The sequence below is a fragment of the Anabrus simplex genome, chromosome 1 (assembly GCF_040414725.1).
Source record: "Anabrus simplex isolate iqAnaSimp1 chromosome 1, ASM4041472v1, whole genome shotgun sequence".
Lineage (NCBI taxonomy): Eukaryota > Metazoa > Arthropoda > Insecta > Orthoptera > Tettigoniidae > Anabrus > Anabrus simplex.
The window spans coordinates 1511571420-1511586814 of record NC_090265.1 but is presented as its reverse complement, the minus strand read 5'-3'; the positions used below and the strand labels follow the sequence as shown (position 1 = coordinate 1511586814).

At 38.5% G+C, this 15395-nt stretch overlaps 1 protein-coding gene across 1 annotated transcript in view; it reads right to left on the bottom strand.

The window, feature by feature from the left end:
* Positions 1 to 15395, bottom strand: part of Cad89D (cadherin-89D) — a 273325-nt gene that overhangs the window by 76365 nt on the left and 181565 nt on the right. Inside the window, exons 9-10 of the mRNA XM_068226160.1 lie at positions 6035 to 6427; positions 2884 to 3213 (exon numbers count right to left, since the gene is read on the bottom strand). Coding sequence (XP_068082261.1) covers positions 2884 to 3213; positions 6035 to 6427 — 723 coding nt within the window. The remainder of the gene's footprint in view (positions 1 to 2883; positions 3214 to 6034; positions 6428 to 15395) is intronic.

Here is a 15395-nt window from a genome sequence, read left to right as displayed (position 1 = left end):
CAGAAAGTAGTAAGATCCCTGAAACTTTGTCTTCATTACAACAGGGCATTACTAAAATGATGTCATTGTTCTTATGAGGGGTAATTAACATAGTAAATATAGGAAATCTGGTGGGGCTATATAAAATTATCACTGTAGCCTACACGGGTATCGGTAATTGTTGTACGGAAATTTGACTGTATAATAAATTGGTAAATTAGATTAAAAGGACTGCAAAATCAAGTAAAATGTTTTCTCACCAAATGGAAAAGTGTTTCTGGTGAGAGGTAAAAAGCTAATGTGCTTTATCTTTAAAGCAAAGTTTTTATTTCTAATGAAGTAATTGTAGACATGAAGATATATAAAGTCACTATCCAGTCTTTCCTGCTATGCTTTTCCCTAGGAAATATTTAGAATATTATTATGTTGGGCCCTGTATATGGGAGGCCAGGCTCTGGCTGTCACAAGCCAGGACCAAGGATGAATGATAGAGGAATGACACCTCTTTAAAAAACATTGATCCTGCTGGCACGGCTGGTAGCACGTTGCCAGAGTTACAGTTAAGTCCTTAGCAGCAGCTTTGAGGGAAAAAGAGACCTTCGGAATGGTGCTGTTGGTGGATGAGGCATTCCACTAGAGATAGGAAGATTCTGAATGAAGGACTCATTGTACTGACCAAATGAATCATGATTCAGTGTACAAAATGAATTGACTCATATGTGAATCAAAAGCTGAATCAGAACATGGCAATTGCCACTCGCTCTTTATTCCTCCTTCTTTGACTCTTTCTGATTCATACTGAGTATCTGGACCACAATTCAAGTACTCCTGACCTAACCTTACAGGAGAAACATATTCTTTTAGTAAGAAATTATCATATTGCTTCAAGCCACATACAACACAAAACTGTAATATACGCTTATACTCAACTTCCAGTTCATTATAAAATGTTAGATTAAGTTTACTTCAAGGTTCCCATTCCTGTTCTCATTCTTGGGCTCATGAGAACTTGTGAATTGTGAACATGGAAGCTTTCGCATTCATGTTCTCAGCCTATATAATAGTAAAAATTGCTATAAGTGTTTTTATATCCTGTCATGAAGTGTGTATGCAAGGGGAAGTGAAGTATCAAAACATGATTTCTTTGCAGCACATAGGTGTATAATGCCCATTAAGATATATTATTCATGGGTTTCACTACATCTTGAGAATGAAGGGAGTGTATAAAGCGAGACTTAAGTCCTCCGAGTGATACATTCTTGTGTACCATAAGTGAAATGTACACCAGTTAGTTTCTATTTGATAAATAACCTCATTTTGTATGGTAGAGTTTCTTGAACATTTTCGTAAATTGTTTCTATGCTTCCCCATTTGGTTTTTGCTTTTCTAGTTCCTAAGGTTATTGTAAGGAGAAGCAACATATTAAAATCACCTCTGGAATGATGATAAAATATAGAACTATAAATTTCAAGTTCCCTTGTACGGTATTAATTCGAACAGCAGTATTGAAGAATGTACCGGTACATTACTTTCTCATAATCACAATTAAATGTCAGGAGTTACCAACCAACTTAAGTTTGGAAAGAATTAGTTGGATAGCAGTCTAGGAATTTGTGACTGTAACCTCTAGAAAGGATGAAACTCATTTAATAATGCTAACAATTACATTGAATAGTTATTATAACTAGTTATTATAACTTGTAAAGCACTACCAGTTATAAAGTACATGATGGACTGGTTCATCTGATTCCATGGTTTTGCTTTCAGCTCTAAATCCTCTGGTAATGGTACTTGAATGAACAAATCAAATGAATGAATCAAATGAATGAATCATTTTGGTAAATCATTTCAATGGATCAATTCTTTTAACTGAATTGGTTTCCCTACCTCTATATTGTATTATATCTTTATCATGAAAGCAATGGGAACAAAGGTGCTAATGAGATGTGTTCCTTTCTAAAACACAATGTAACACACTGTGTTTTATAGAATGTGAAACATCTTATTTTCAGACAGGTGCCCTGTCAAAAACACGAACCACACCATAGTCAGAATGTGTATGGGTTTGACTGGCATTGGCAGATTTCAGTCAATCACTCACAGGCTTCCTGAACATGGACATTCATATTTATCTTGCAATGAAACATTTTTGTGTGTTCAAGAAGAAAATTAAAACTGTTGAGAGATTATATACCACTAAAGACTATGTAGAGACTAGCCTATAGCCAATAGTAGAAGAATGTAGAAGTTAATGTTGTAGAATTTGATGAGGTACCAGTAATAAATTTTGATTAATGGTGGGCATCCCTGTTCAAGAAGACTGTCATAAATGAAGAAAGCAAAATCTCCCTAGAAGTCAGAATCAGCCATTTGTATCCATGACATTCAAACAATGTCCTTTCTGACATCAGCCTCATCAGATAAGTTCATGAAATTAAATTAATGGAATAATATATAATAGTTGGAAGAAAAAGGATGAAATGTAATGCTGGCATATAGCCTACTCCTGTCAAATATAACCAAGGGGTCTGCTCAAAGCTCTCCATCCAATGAATGTATCACCATCAACAGCATCACATGCCCTCAATCCATATGAGCACTGTAGAGAGATTTGAAACAGTATCCATGCTCTTGGCACACATCTAGTGATTAAAAATTGTATATCACCACCTCTCCTACTCTGTTGGCCAACAATCTGATGGAAAAATTCTTTCCACCAATTGTACTTGAACCAGCTAACCATGGTGTCAGACCATATAGACTAGATGCCACCAGACAAAACTACAACAGTATAATGGGAAATATCTCCTTTTAGCAACAGGATCATTGAAACAAGTTCTTGCTTTCATGCAGTTAAGGAGGCTATTCACTGTTTCAGTCTTCTTGCAGGATTTAAATTCTTACCTGTCCAACAATGTCTCCAATCTTTGCATCGCTTTCCACTGTGAACTCATAAACATTACTGGGGATGAAAGTGGGATTATTATCATTTGCATCGAGAAGTGTGACTTCGACAGTGACTGATGAAGCTTCAAGACCAGCCTCACTGTTGTTGATAGATGTATGCACCACACTTGGAACCTTCTCCTTTGCATATACAGTCATCGTAAGTGAGGCCTGCTTCTCCCTGTCCAGCATGCCTTGGTCCCGGACTGTTAACCATCCAGTTCTAGGGTCAATGATAAATGCTTGACTAGGATCATCAAGTTGATAGATGAATTCACCATTGTCACCCTAGAACAAACAAACAAAGTCATATATAGGAAGATAGGATCACAAAAAGGAACATAGGACAGGCATAATGAAAAGCCAGCATGGGAAGGGGGAGCAACGGAAAGATGAAAAAAGGACAAATACATGTGCTTGTTTCTGTTTGCCAACTTTGTTGGCAGGGCAAGTTTTAACACTCAACGAAGGGCCATCTTGACATATTTCAGCCTTGTGAAGTACAGGGTAAGGACAGGAAAAGGATAAAGTTGAACACAGATGGTAAATGACTAGAAACATAAGACAAGCTCAGGAGAAAATTTACTCATTGGAAAAGAAGAAACAAGTGACAAATCAAGTCAAACCTGAAACAAACAAAAAACAAATAAACAAACAAAAACCAAGAGAGGATCATAAGAAGAAACAAAGGATAAACAATAACAGGTCAGTGTGGGAAAAGCCCCATGGGCTCTTGACTAGGGAGCACAGGGCCATTAACTGAGTCTTGGCATTGCTTCCACTTACTTGTGCCAGGCTCCTCACTTTTATCTATCTTATCTGCCCTCCCTTGTTCAACTCTTGTTCTTTTCTGATTCTGACCCTGATGGTATTTAGAGCATTCAAAGCCTAGGACACCCTTCGTGGCAGCCCTTTTCTTTCTTTGGCCAATACCTTTATTTTTTGGAGAGGATGGTTGCCTAGTTGTTCTTCCTACAATAATCACCACCTCCACAACCACCACCATCACCTCAGCATGGGAAGAGGGAACGACAGATAGAGGAGAAAATGACCAATATGAAAACATAAAAGGACAAGGAAAAAAAGACATTTGCACAATAAAGAAACACAACGACATCTTCCATATACTGTGTTAATTAAACTAATTCATAAGTTCTACTACACAATTAATATATGCTGCTAATTAAATTAACTTTACCATTTCCATCAATATACCGTATAATTATATAGAAAGGGAACAAATGAGTGAACAAATATAAGTCAATGACAGAAGTCAATGGCGACATTTCAATGTTTCACCTTTATTGGACTTCAGTACAAACATAACAAAGTTAACATGTAATAAATTTACTTCATCTAGATGCTGACATAATTTTACACATGCATGCTCAATATTTGCACACTCATTTCCTGTTTACAATTGCACTGAGCATCTTGAGGGAAAACAATTAGCAAAGGTCACGTTGAACTCCTAGCGTCCTAATTCTATGGTAGTCCATGTGAAATATATCTGTTGTGTATAGGAAAAATTGGCTTTAGACTGTTACAGGTTTGTCTATACTTGTGTGAATAAACAGAACTAAGAAGTTTTTCAAAATATGATGTATAGAGGCAGCAGTGGCGCTAAGAAGCTTGCCCCCCTCCCCCTCGCAATAATTGAAAATGGGGTCCCTTGGTTCATGGGAAGGAATGTTACAAGTTTACTTCATATTACAAGCTTGTATATTATTACAATGAACAGCAACGCCATCAATAATAATAAAAAAATTTACACAATTTAGTTTTCACATCTGAAGCAATTAAAATAATAACTTATGTGGTACGAACACACACAGACGTACACACAAGAAATGCATATTCCAATTATAGTAACCAAAACATGCTGACCATAACAATATTAAGAAGTAATCTCATTTCAAGGACCAAACAATTTACAACTGAACTATCCATTGTGGGCCTACTTAGCTACACTGACTGCTGAGAGTTATAAACAGGCTCATAACTTCAGTATTTAACATTTGGGTAAGGAGGATGTCTTTGTTATCGCATCTTCACTCACAACTGGGTTCTCAGAATGGGCAGCAAGGGATGGTTATTATTGGAACAGGCTGTGAAGCCCACATTCTTTCAGAAATAACTACTGTACTTTTATTGACAAAAGAAGCTCTGAACTACTATGGTCAAAGTTAGGAATAACCCCCTGTAATACAAATAATACTGTGCTCTGTGCTGTAGCTTTATCAATTTGTAAAATCACTCTTCAGCTAGTGATGTAAGAAATAGTCATGGGCCCCTCACAAGCCATTGGCCCTCATGCCTCGCAGGGTCTGCGGCGTCCTTATCGCCGCCGCTGTATAGAGGTCCACTTCAAATGCTGGTAAGTTATTATGAGGAAATTTTTGTTTTCACAGAGTATTTTCCTTTATCCTCTTGTGGAGATGGACATGAATTTCTCATACAGAAATAAGGAATTTTTATTTGATTCTTTCTTTAATATCTTATTTTATTATTTGATTATCTCTTTGGTATGGAGAAGAGACAGATATTTACCACAGTTTGTTGGTGTGCAAGGATTCAAGCGCAGCTATTACTCTCATATAGTTGGTACCTCTGAAGGTGTCTTGCCGTTAAGAATGACTGGGAAAATACACTCCTGATACAAGTTTGTTAAAAACTGACAAGGCTGGATCAACGTAGTATATGTCTACCCCATAGTCCCGTTTCCTGATACAGGGTCAGGGATAAGGTGAGATGAAATTATATGGCATGTTTTAACAGTTGGATCTCCTTCCTTACACCAACCTCATGTTGAGTAGCTGATGGAGATGAAATGAATAATGGTGAATGAAACTGGGTAAGGAGATGGAAGGAATCAACTTTTGCCTTGATTAGGACCTCTCCTGGCATTTGCCTCAAAGTTAAAATGGAAACCACAAAAATCTGTTTTCAGGACAGCTGACGGTGGGGTTTGAATCCACACATCTCCCAAATGCAGAGCTTGGCTCCATAGCAATAGCATGTTAACACGCTCGGCCAGTCCGCTTGGTTAGGTCAACCTAGTAGGAAGGTTGAAATAAATAACCAATTATTCATGAAATACTACACTTACCTGATCTCTGTCCGTGGCTATTACTTGAAGAACACTAAACCCATTTGGAAGATTTTCAACAATACTGATGTTGTAGAGGTCTACTTCGAATTCTGGTAAGTTATCATTCAGATCTAAAACTTCAACTTCTACTCTTGCCACCCCTGTTTTGAGAGGGTTATCAATCTGAGAGGCCTGAATTTGTAGCACAAATGTATTGCCAGGTAGATTTCTTTCTCTGTCCAGATCAATCTCTTTCTCAAGAAACAGTGACCCATTCTGAGCATCCAATATGAAGAGCCTTCTGTCATTCCCAGCAATTATGTCATAGCGAACTGGGGTGTCAATGGCCAAGTCTTGATCAAATGCCATGATAGGAGGTGAGAAAAGCAGCTCTTCATGTATCCTCTCACCCTGAAAAAGAAAGAACACAATATTTGAACTCAAGTATCGAATTGGAAAATATCCATTTGTTTGTTTGTTATTTGCTGTATAATTTCATTAATGTGCAATCAAAAGGGATGGAATCATTAAATAAATTAACCTTGATTTACATGTGGATTCTTTCTTTCATTTTTTAAAATTACCAGTATTGTGACAATTTGGTAGTGAAACTGTTCTACACAATGGTACTATTAGGGTGGACAGAAATGATTGTACCCAAATGTGTATAGGTCTGTCTAAAGATGTCAGCCGCAAAACCACAATTAAATATAACCTCACGAAGTGATACTCAAAAGATATATTAATTGTGTTAGACTGTATACGGTATAAGGGAACTACAGTAGATCACAACTTGTCCAACATAAACTCCAATAATTAATTTAATTAAAATGCTGATACTATAACTTTATAATTAAGCCAGCTTTATTGATATTGGTGTAATAGTTTGGTCTTCCTCAGTAAATCCAGATTGTTACCGATGTGATGGAAGTCTGCAACATAACTGAAAAACTTCTACAGCGTATCATTCCCAGTCACATCCTCAGTCTCCAAGTTTCCAGGCACAGAGAAACAAAAGAGATTATCATGCACTTGGAATCAATAACTTGTGCTTTAACAGTAGTTAAGGAAATCACAGATCAAGTGAGTGTTGGATTGATAAGAGAATTACATGAAGTGCAGTGTTTAACCTGCACTGATAATGAATCTCTGTGTTGAATTTTAGGCCACCTTTCCAACACTGTTCAATAATCATAAACAGAATGAGGGGCTGCCTGGCCGAGGTGGTAAAGGCGTGCTTGGTTCGCCCGGAAGGATGTGGGTTTGAATCCCCATCAGAAAGTTGTAAAATTTAATAAATGAGATTTCCACTTCCGGAGGTGCACATGGCCCTGAGGTTCACTCAGCCTACACTAAAAATGAGTACCAGGCAGCCGAGCATAGAGCTAATCACTCTACCTCACCAAGTGCCGAGGTTACAGATAGTGGACGCCTTTATCTTCCACCCCTCCAAGAGCATTCATGGCTTGTATGGAGATGACTTTGCCTTTGCTTTTACTCATAAACAGAATGCACTTATGTATTTACTGTTTTTTCCCTATGAGGGACCTCCTCAGTTGTAAGAAGATTGAGTACAAGATGTCCAAAAAAAAGTTAAAAATACACAATAATAGTTGACGCTGATGAGGAATTCTTTTACAAGATAATCAGCTATGTGGGAAACAGCACTGAAAGGAAGATGATTGTAGCAGGCAGTCTCAGTTTACCGAATGCCAATTGGGAAGGATAGTTGAATCAGAAAGTGATGGAACTAACTAGAGAGAAGAATATTCTGGATGTGGTACTTGTAAAATAAGATGAGGTGTATGGAGGAACTGAAGTGATAGATGGTAGGTCTATGAGGGACTCCATTGTTAGATGATCACAAAGCAGTTTTCTTTGTAATTAAAGTAAATGCAATGGCAGGGAAGGTTGTAAAGGTTGAATTATTAGGCAGTTCATATGGTTGAAAAGACAGACATGAGGGGGTTTTAAAAAGTAAGTATGATTGATGGGAAATGGTAGATAAGAAAGTAAACAGTCTAAGGGATGGGTTTAAGGCAATTATTTGGGAATGTGAAAACAGGTATATATGATACCATTAAAGGTGGTAAGGACTCTTAAAGACCCACTATACTATAAAAGAGAAATAATGATAATATGAAAGAGGTGTAGGCTGGAAAGAAATAGAATTATTAGTAGTTGTGGAAATAAAGAGAAACTGAAGAATTTACTAGGAAATTGAATCTAGTGAAGAAATCAAGCTAAGACGATGGCAAGCATAAGTGACAGTCATACCAATGGCATAATGTTAGGGCCTGCAATGCAGGTGTGCCCTGGCATAGGAGGCCCCAGACTTCCCCAGAAAAAATAAATAAATGAATATATAATTTTTATCGAATGCCACTCTGCATGGGAAAGGTGGCATCCTGATGTTATTTAGAATGGGTCGAATGAGATTGCTTTTACAATTCGTAAGTATTGCCAAGTGGTTGCATCTGGCTGCAATTGTGTTGAGTCTAGCACAGCCGTCTCTCATAACAAGAAGGCTACGCTCTCTCAAAAAGACCTGCGGCAAGTTATAATAAGAAAAGCCAACAAAAACTGGCACCAAAATACAGTATAATATCTTTTACCTAGTTGTTTCTGTTTCTTCTGCAAGCGATCATTTTCAAAACTGAAAGAATTACTGTACTTGCGAAATGGTATGACCGCAGACACTCTCAGTGAACGAATGTGATATCCACTGATGTCATTGAAATCATTCCCAGAAAATACACCGCATTGTCCAGTTTCTTTGTATTCTAATGTGAGTACAAGAACGTTTTCAGCATTTAAAGACAGAATCATATATTTATTTATTTATTTTATTTTATTTTTATATTATTTATTATTTTATTTTTATTTATTATTATATTTTATTTTATTTTTATATTATTTTTATTTATTGTTATATTGTTTATTTTTTATATTTTATTTTTTATTTATTTTATTTATTTTTATTTATTTAATTTTCAAAATTAAATATATTAATACATTACTTAGCTTTGTAACCTTTATATATATCAAAGGGATATAGAGTGCATTAAAGTTATGCTTGTATCTGCTGTAATTAATTTATTATATATGAGTTACAGTCATTCATACCCTCACTCATACCCCTGTATAATTCATCCATATTCAATATTGTACTTGCACACATCAATCTTGAAATTCAAATTTGTACAAGTTATATACATCAAAAATGGGTTTCTATTAACATATAAACTTTCTTTACTGCATTAAGGAAGCAAGGGAGAGGAAGCAGTTTTACTTCAGATAGTAGAAGGTTCCACAGACGAGCAGACTGTGAGTAAAATCCGTTTAGCCAGGCTGAGTGGCTCAGATGGTTAAGGCGCTGTCCTTCTAACCCCAACTTGGCAGGTTCGATCCTGGCTCAGTCTGGTGGTATTTGGAGGTGCTCAAATACGACAGCCTCATGTCGGTAGATTTACTGATTTACTGGCACGTAAAAGAACTCCTGCGGGACTAAATTCCGGCACGTCGGCGTCTCCGAAGACCGTAAAAGTACTTAGTGGGACGTAAAGCAAATAACATTATTATTATTATTATTATTATTATTATTATTATTATTATTATTATTATTATTATTATTATTTACTTTTTTTGCTATTGGCTTTACGTCGCCTTATGGCGACGATGGAACAGGAAAGATCCAGGACAGGGAAGGAAGCGGCCGTGGCCTTAATTAAGGTACAGCCCCAGCATTTGCCTGGTGTGAAAATGGGAAACCACGGAAAACCATTTTCAGGGCTGCCGACAGTGGGGTTCGAACCCACTATCTCCCGAATACTGGATACTGGCCGCACTTAAGCGACTGCTGCTATCGAGCTCGGTATTATTATTATTATTATTATTATTATTATTATTATTATTATTATTAAAATCCGTTTAAATACAAGGATGTTCTGGCGAGTAGTGGTGGGGGGGACAAGATATATATGTCACTGGTAAGAACTACAATTGAAGTTTATTTCATATTTCATATTTCCAGTGTATGGGACCCTCTCCAGGACTACTCGATTCGAGAATTGGAGGAACTAAAGGAAAACACCATGATTTTTTCTGGGTAGTTTCTGAAAAAAAAAAAAAAAAAGAGTAGTGTTACGAAAATGTTGCGAAGTTTGGGCTGGGAAGACTTGGGAGAAAGGAGACGAGCTGCTCGACTAAGCAGTATGTTCCGAGCTGTCAGTACAGAAATAGCATGGAATGACATAAGGTGCCTAAGGTTGAGCGGTGTTTTTGAAAGCAAGAAAGATCATTATATGAAGATAAATTTGCAATTCAAGGGGACAAATTTGGGCTTATATTCGTTTATAGGAAAAGGATTTAGGGATTGGAATAATTTTCCAAGGGAGATATTCGATAAATTTCCAACTTCTTTTAAATTATTTAATAAAAGACTAGATAAACAACTGATAGGGAATCTGCTACCTGGGCGACTGCCCTAAACGCAGATCCGTGGTGATTGAGAAACACCCTGTTCACCTTGGTCGATTAACTATTCTCACAATTAGCTACCTTTCTCGGAGGTTGGGATTTGTTTCCCGGTCCCGTCAGAGATTTCAGTTTGGCAGAGGATACGTACGTGATCGAAAAGGTACGGGGCTATCTCCTTTCAAGGTGAACATTAAAAGAGCTGAACCACTTTACATAGTCATGTTCGTGGTTGCTGTTATAAGTAGCCAAATAATGAAACTATCAGTCCCTAAGTTATGTAGCTGCGAGAGCACGACTTTCCTTATATCAGCTAGAGATAATACAACTTGGCCACGTTGTAGTATCGAAATAGCGCTATACAGTATATATATTTGTCCAGTATGGTGGAGGGGTCCACTCTCCTGGCCCTTCGTCACCATTTAGCGCGACATTGTCGAGGTCAGTTATCCTCAGGCCATTGCGCGCGGTGTCAGACCAATGCTGCCTTGATTATCCTCCTCCCGGTTTTTGCACCTCTGCCTCCCATCATCTTTTCGAAGGACATATCTCCTAACTTCCCGAGAATTGGTGTCTCTCCTCATTAGCTACTGATATCTTAGTTGGTGTCGCGATCTTTCAGCATCAAACCTGAGATTCAACGAAGCTTCTTCCACCAGCAGAGATATTCCAGTCGAAGTACTTGAAATAATTTTCTATGGGAGGTCAATACAATCGATGTTAATGGTCGACAGAATTTCTGACCTGTTGTCATATATTCTGTCTCCTTAACGTTGAGACGCAGATACAGTGTACATTTCTGATCAGTTAGAGATTTTTCGCGTCCTTAGAGATTTTTCGCGTATGGACGCACTGAGAAGAATAGATTCAAGTCTTACAAAATAAGGAAATAAGTAAATAAATAAATAAATAAATAAATAAATAAATAAACGACAAGATCAACAGGCTGGTGCAAGCAACCTTGCACAATACCACAGCCAGAGTAAAGTTTAGAGGACAACTCTCGGAAAGTTTCGCCATTAAAACAGGGGTGAGACAAGGAGATGGCATCTCATGTATATTATTTAACTGCGTTCTGGAAAAGATAATTAGAGAGTGGATGAGATTCCTTCCAGAGAACACTGGATTACGGATGGGGATTAAAGCAGACAACCTGAGGATACCATGCCTAGCCTTTGCAGACGATCTGACTTTATTGGCAAATGACATACAGGAGGCTACTACTCAGCTCCAAACACTGCACTCAATAGCGGCTAAAACGGGTCTTTTGATCAACATAGGAAAGACCGAGTTTGTTACTAACATCAAAGATGCCCCTGGAAAGATGAGAGTCAGTGATAATATCTACATCAAGAGAGTCAAAAGTGTAAAGTACCTTGGGGAATGGTTCTCAGAGGACCTCAGTGAAACAATGGCTCTTGAACACAGGAGACTCAAACTAGATAAGGCTTACCATGCCTGTAGAAAGCTGTATGCTTCAAAAAATCTGTCGATGAATGTCAAACTAAGACACTACAATGCAGTAATCAGACCGTCAGTCCTCTATGCAGCAGAGTGTCTATATTTAACTAAGAAGACCCCACTAAGAGCCCTCGAGGTACAAGAAAGAAAGTTCCTGAGACGGATAGTGGGACCAAGAATTTTACCAGATGGAAGCCGATGGTATCAACCAAATCGTGAGCTATATAAACACCAAGAAAATCTCATAGATGCCATCAGAAGAAGGCGACTGGCTTTTTACGGACACCTATCCAGAATGGACTCAAATAGATTATCTCATAGGATCTTCAAGGCTGCTAACAAGGGCAAAGCTACTGGGTTCGTGTGGATGAAGCAAGTGGAGAAGGACCTTTCGGAACTCCACATAAATCAAAACGACATAGCTGATCGGAGTAACTATCATACAACTCTTAAAACTAAATCCTTTGTAACATCCCTCACAGAAGTTACCCACAGACCAAAAGACGAGACCAGGAAATGGTCTGAGGAACGTAAGATTGAATTTAGCCGGAAAATGAAGGACTACTGGGCCATCAGGAAAGCTCGAGGTACCAACAAGAAAACAGCTGCCAAACCAGCCGCTAAGAACACCAATTGTGGCAAACAACGACGATGACTTCAAGAAACAGCTAAAACACAAGCACCGTGGTCCATAGATGGCCCTAACGAATTAAAAAAAATAAATAAAGACAGACATTCTGCGCTCATCCTCAAAATAGTTTAAGTTTTCAATTTCTATTGGGCAATTTTAGATACTAAATCTACACGAAATTCCCTTGTTTTGCGTTCCTTAATGTGCACATCAAACTTCAGGGTGTATTCAAAACTTGTCAAATTTATAATTACTTAGATTAGTAAAATTACGGACTTGGGAACAACTGTCACCATGTCTACTCTGAAGTAACTCTAGTAAATGTAGGAAATTCATATCTGAATTAGTATTTGAATTACAAACATGTAAAGTCAGGTAAGCTGTCACAGAAGCCAATCTATTACGCATATCACTTTGCTTATCTCTTACCACTTGTTACATCATTTCCATTACGCTAATTATATAAATACCATGCACTTGTATTGATTCGAAAGCTGTGCTCACTTGATGGTAAACTATTAAGCATTGCTCAAAGTTAGTTTAACCTGATACCCTCGCGATTACACCACTCAAATACGAGAACCATTCTAGTTGCAACACTTAGCATAGTGTTAATCTGGTGAATGAATCGAGAGTTACACTTCGTTACCAATTCTAGCGAGCGTTACTCAGTCGTGGTAATACTAGTAGTAACATTATATTTCAGCCTCATTAACTGATGAAATGTCGTCATCACATGCCACGAATAGTGTTGCAGAGTGAAACTCAAGTAACTACGTTATGGGAAGGGAGGTCGATATGTCCCATTGTAAACCGCCGAAACAAGATAAACAGTATCTTTATTCATATTACACTAAACTGTATGCAATATTGGTTCACTACTCTGACTACTCTGTTTGGATCGTGTAGCAATAAACTTGCATTCGGTAAGTGTTGAGTTCAAACCCCACCATCGGCAGAACTGAAGATGTCTTTCGTTGTTTCTCATTTACATAGCAGTGCAAATACCGAGGTTGTACCTTAATTAAGACCACAGCCAGTATATTTCCATTCCAGCCTTTTCCTATCTCGACGTTACTGAAAATAATTTTCTTTCAATTTGTTTTGCGTCGCACCGACACAGACAGGTCTTATGGCGATGATGGGATAGGAAAGGCCTAGGAGTGGGAAGGAAGCCTGGTCTGAACATGGGAAACCACGGAAAACCATCTTCAGGGCTGCCAACAGTGGGGTTCAAACTACGGAAAATCTATCCGTGTTAGTATGGGGATAAACTTTTAGAACGAAAGAATCGGATGGTTTGTAATACGTAGTCGGGAAACTAAAAATAGTTCGTATATATTCAAATTTGGGAGAACTGAGGCAAAATACTCGTATATTAATAGAACCTCCTTAAGCTGAATGAAGTTCACCTCCTTTGGGTGGAATCTAACAATACTTGCATGGTATCCCCTGCCCGTCCTAAGAGACAACTAAATCGTGTGAATCCCTAGGGGTTCTCTAATTGGGAGATAAATTTGATGACCTCAGGGTCCCTACCTGTGTCTGACATTGCTTCCACTTATCTGTGCCTGGCTTCTCACTTTCATCTTTCCTGTTCGGCCTTTGCTGGTTGACATCTTCTCTACTGACCCCGACAGTATTATGTTTGTGAGCACAAGGCTTTCAATGTTCCACCCACCTTAACTCTTTCATTTCTATAACCGATATCTTCATTCTTCGAAGGATCGGGCTTCTTCCTTTTTCTCTTCTAATTAGCGTCACTTGTACACCTCTTTAAGTCCGGCCCCGCGGTGTAGGGGCAACGCGTCCGCTTGTCACCCAGCGGCCACGGGCTCGATTCCCAGCCGGTTCAGGGCTTTTTCATTGTAAGAATTAATATCCCTGGCCTGGGGACTGGGTGTTTGTGACGTCCTTAATCTTCCTTTCCTCACACACAACATTCCACACTACCGCCATTCCAATTACATGCAGGTTCATACAATATGGTGTCAGTAGGGCCAAGAGATCCACAAGGGTCGACGCCCCGAACAATAGCATTTACAAAAAAAATCTCTTTAAACTAAACTCTGTAAACTTTTCTCACTACCATCGCCTGCGTTAGTTTCAAATACTAGTTCATAGCATACAACGTTAATGGTGAACATTTCAGTGAATTCCTAGTAGCACTGACTACAAGAAAACATATGGTGGCAGTGGCGAAGACTTGAACTACGCCGTTTTATTGAATAAATATGTAAAAGTCATTGTATGTTTTTTTTTTGCTAGGGGCTTTACGTCGCACCGACACAGATAGGTCTTACGGCGACGATGGGACAGGAAAGGCCTAGGAGTTGGAAGGAAGCGGCCGTGGCCTTAATTAAGGTACAGCCCCAGCATTTTCCTGGTGTGAAAATGGGAAACCACGGAAAACTATCTTCAGGGCTGCCGACAGTGGGATTCGAACCCCCTATCTCCCGGATGCGAGCTCACAGTCGCCCGCCTCTACGCGCACGGCCAACTCGCCCGGTGTTATTGTATGTATGTATGTATGTATGTATGTATGTATGTATGTATGTATGTATGTATGTATATATGTATGTACACTACATCTCCTCTTAAACCACTGCACTGGACCGATTTCAACAAAACTTGGCACACATATTACTCACCACCAGGAGAAAAATACTGTGGGGGTAAGACGCGCCCTTGGGGAGGGAGGGGTGGTAAGGAGTGACATGTAAAAACAATCTAAAAGAGTGTCCAATACCCAGTCTTTGAGACGCTGAAATGAACTGCAATACTCCGGACGCCGTTTAAGTCCAAGTTCAG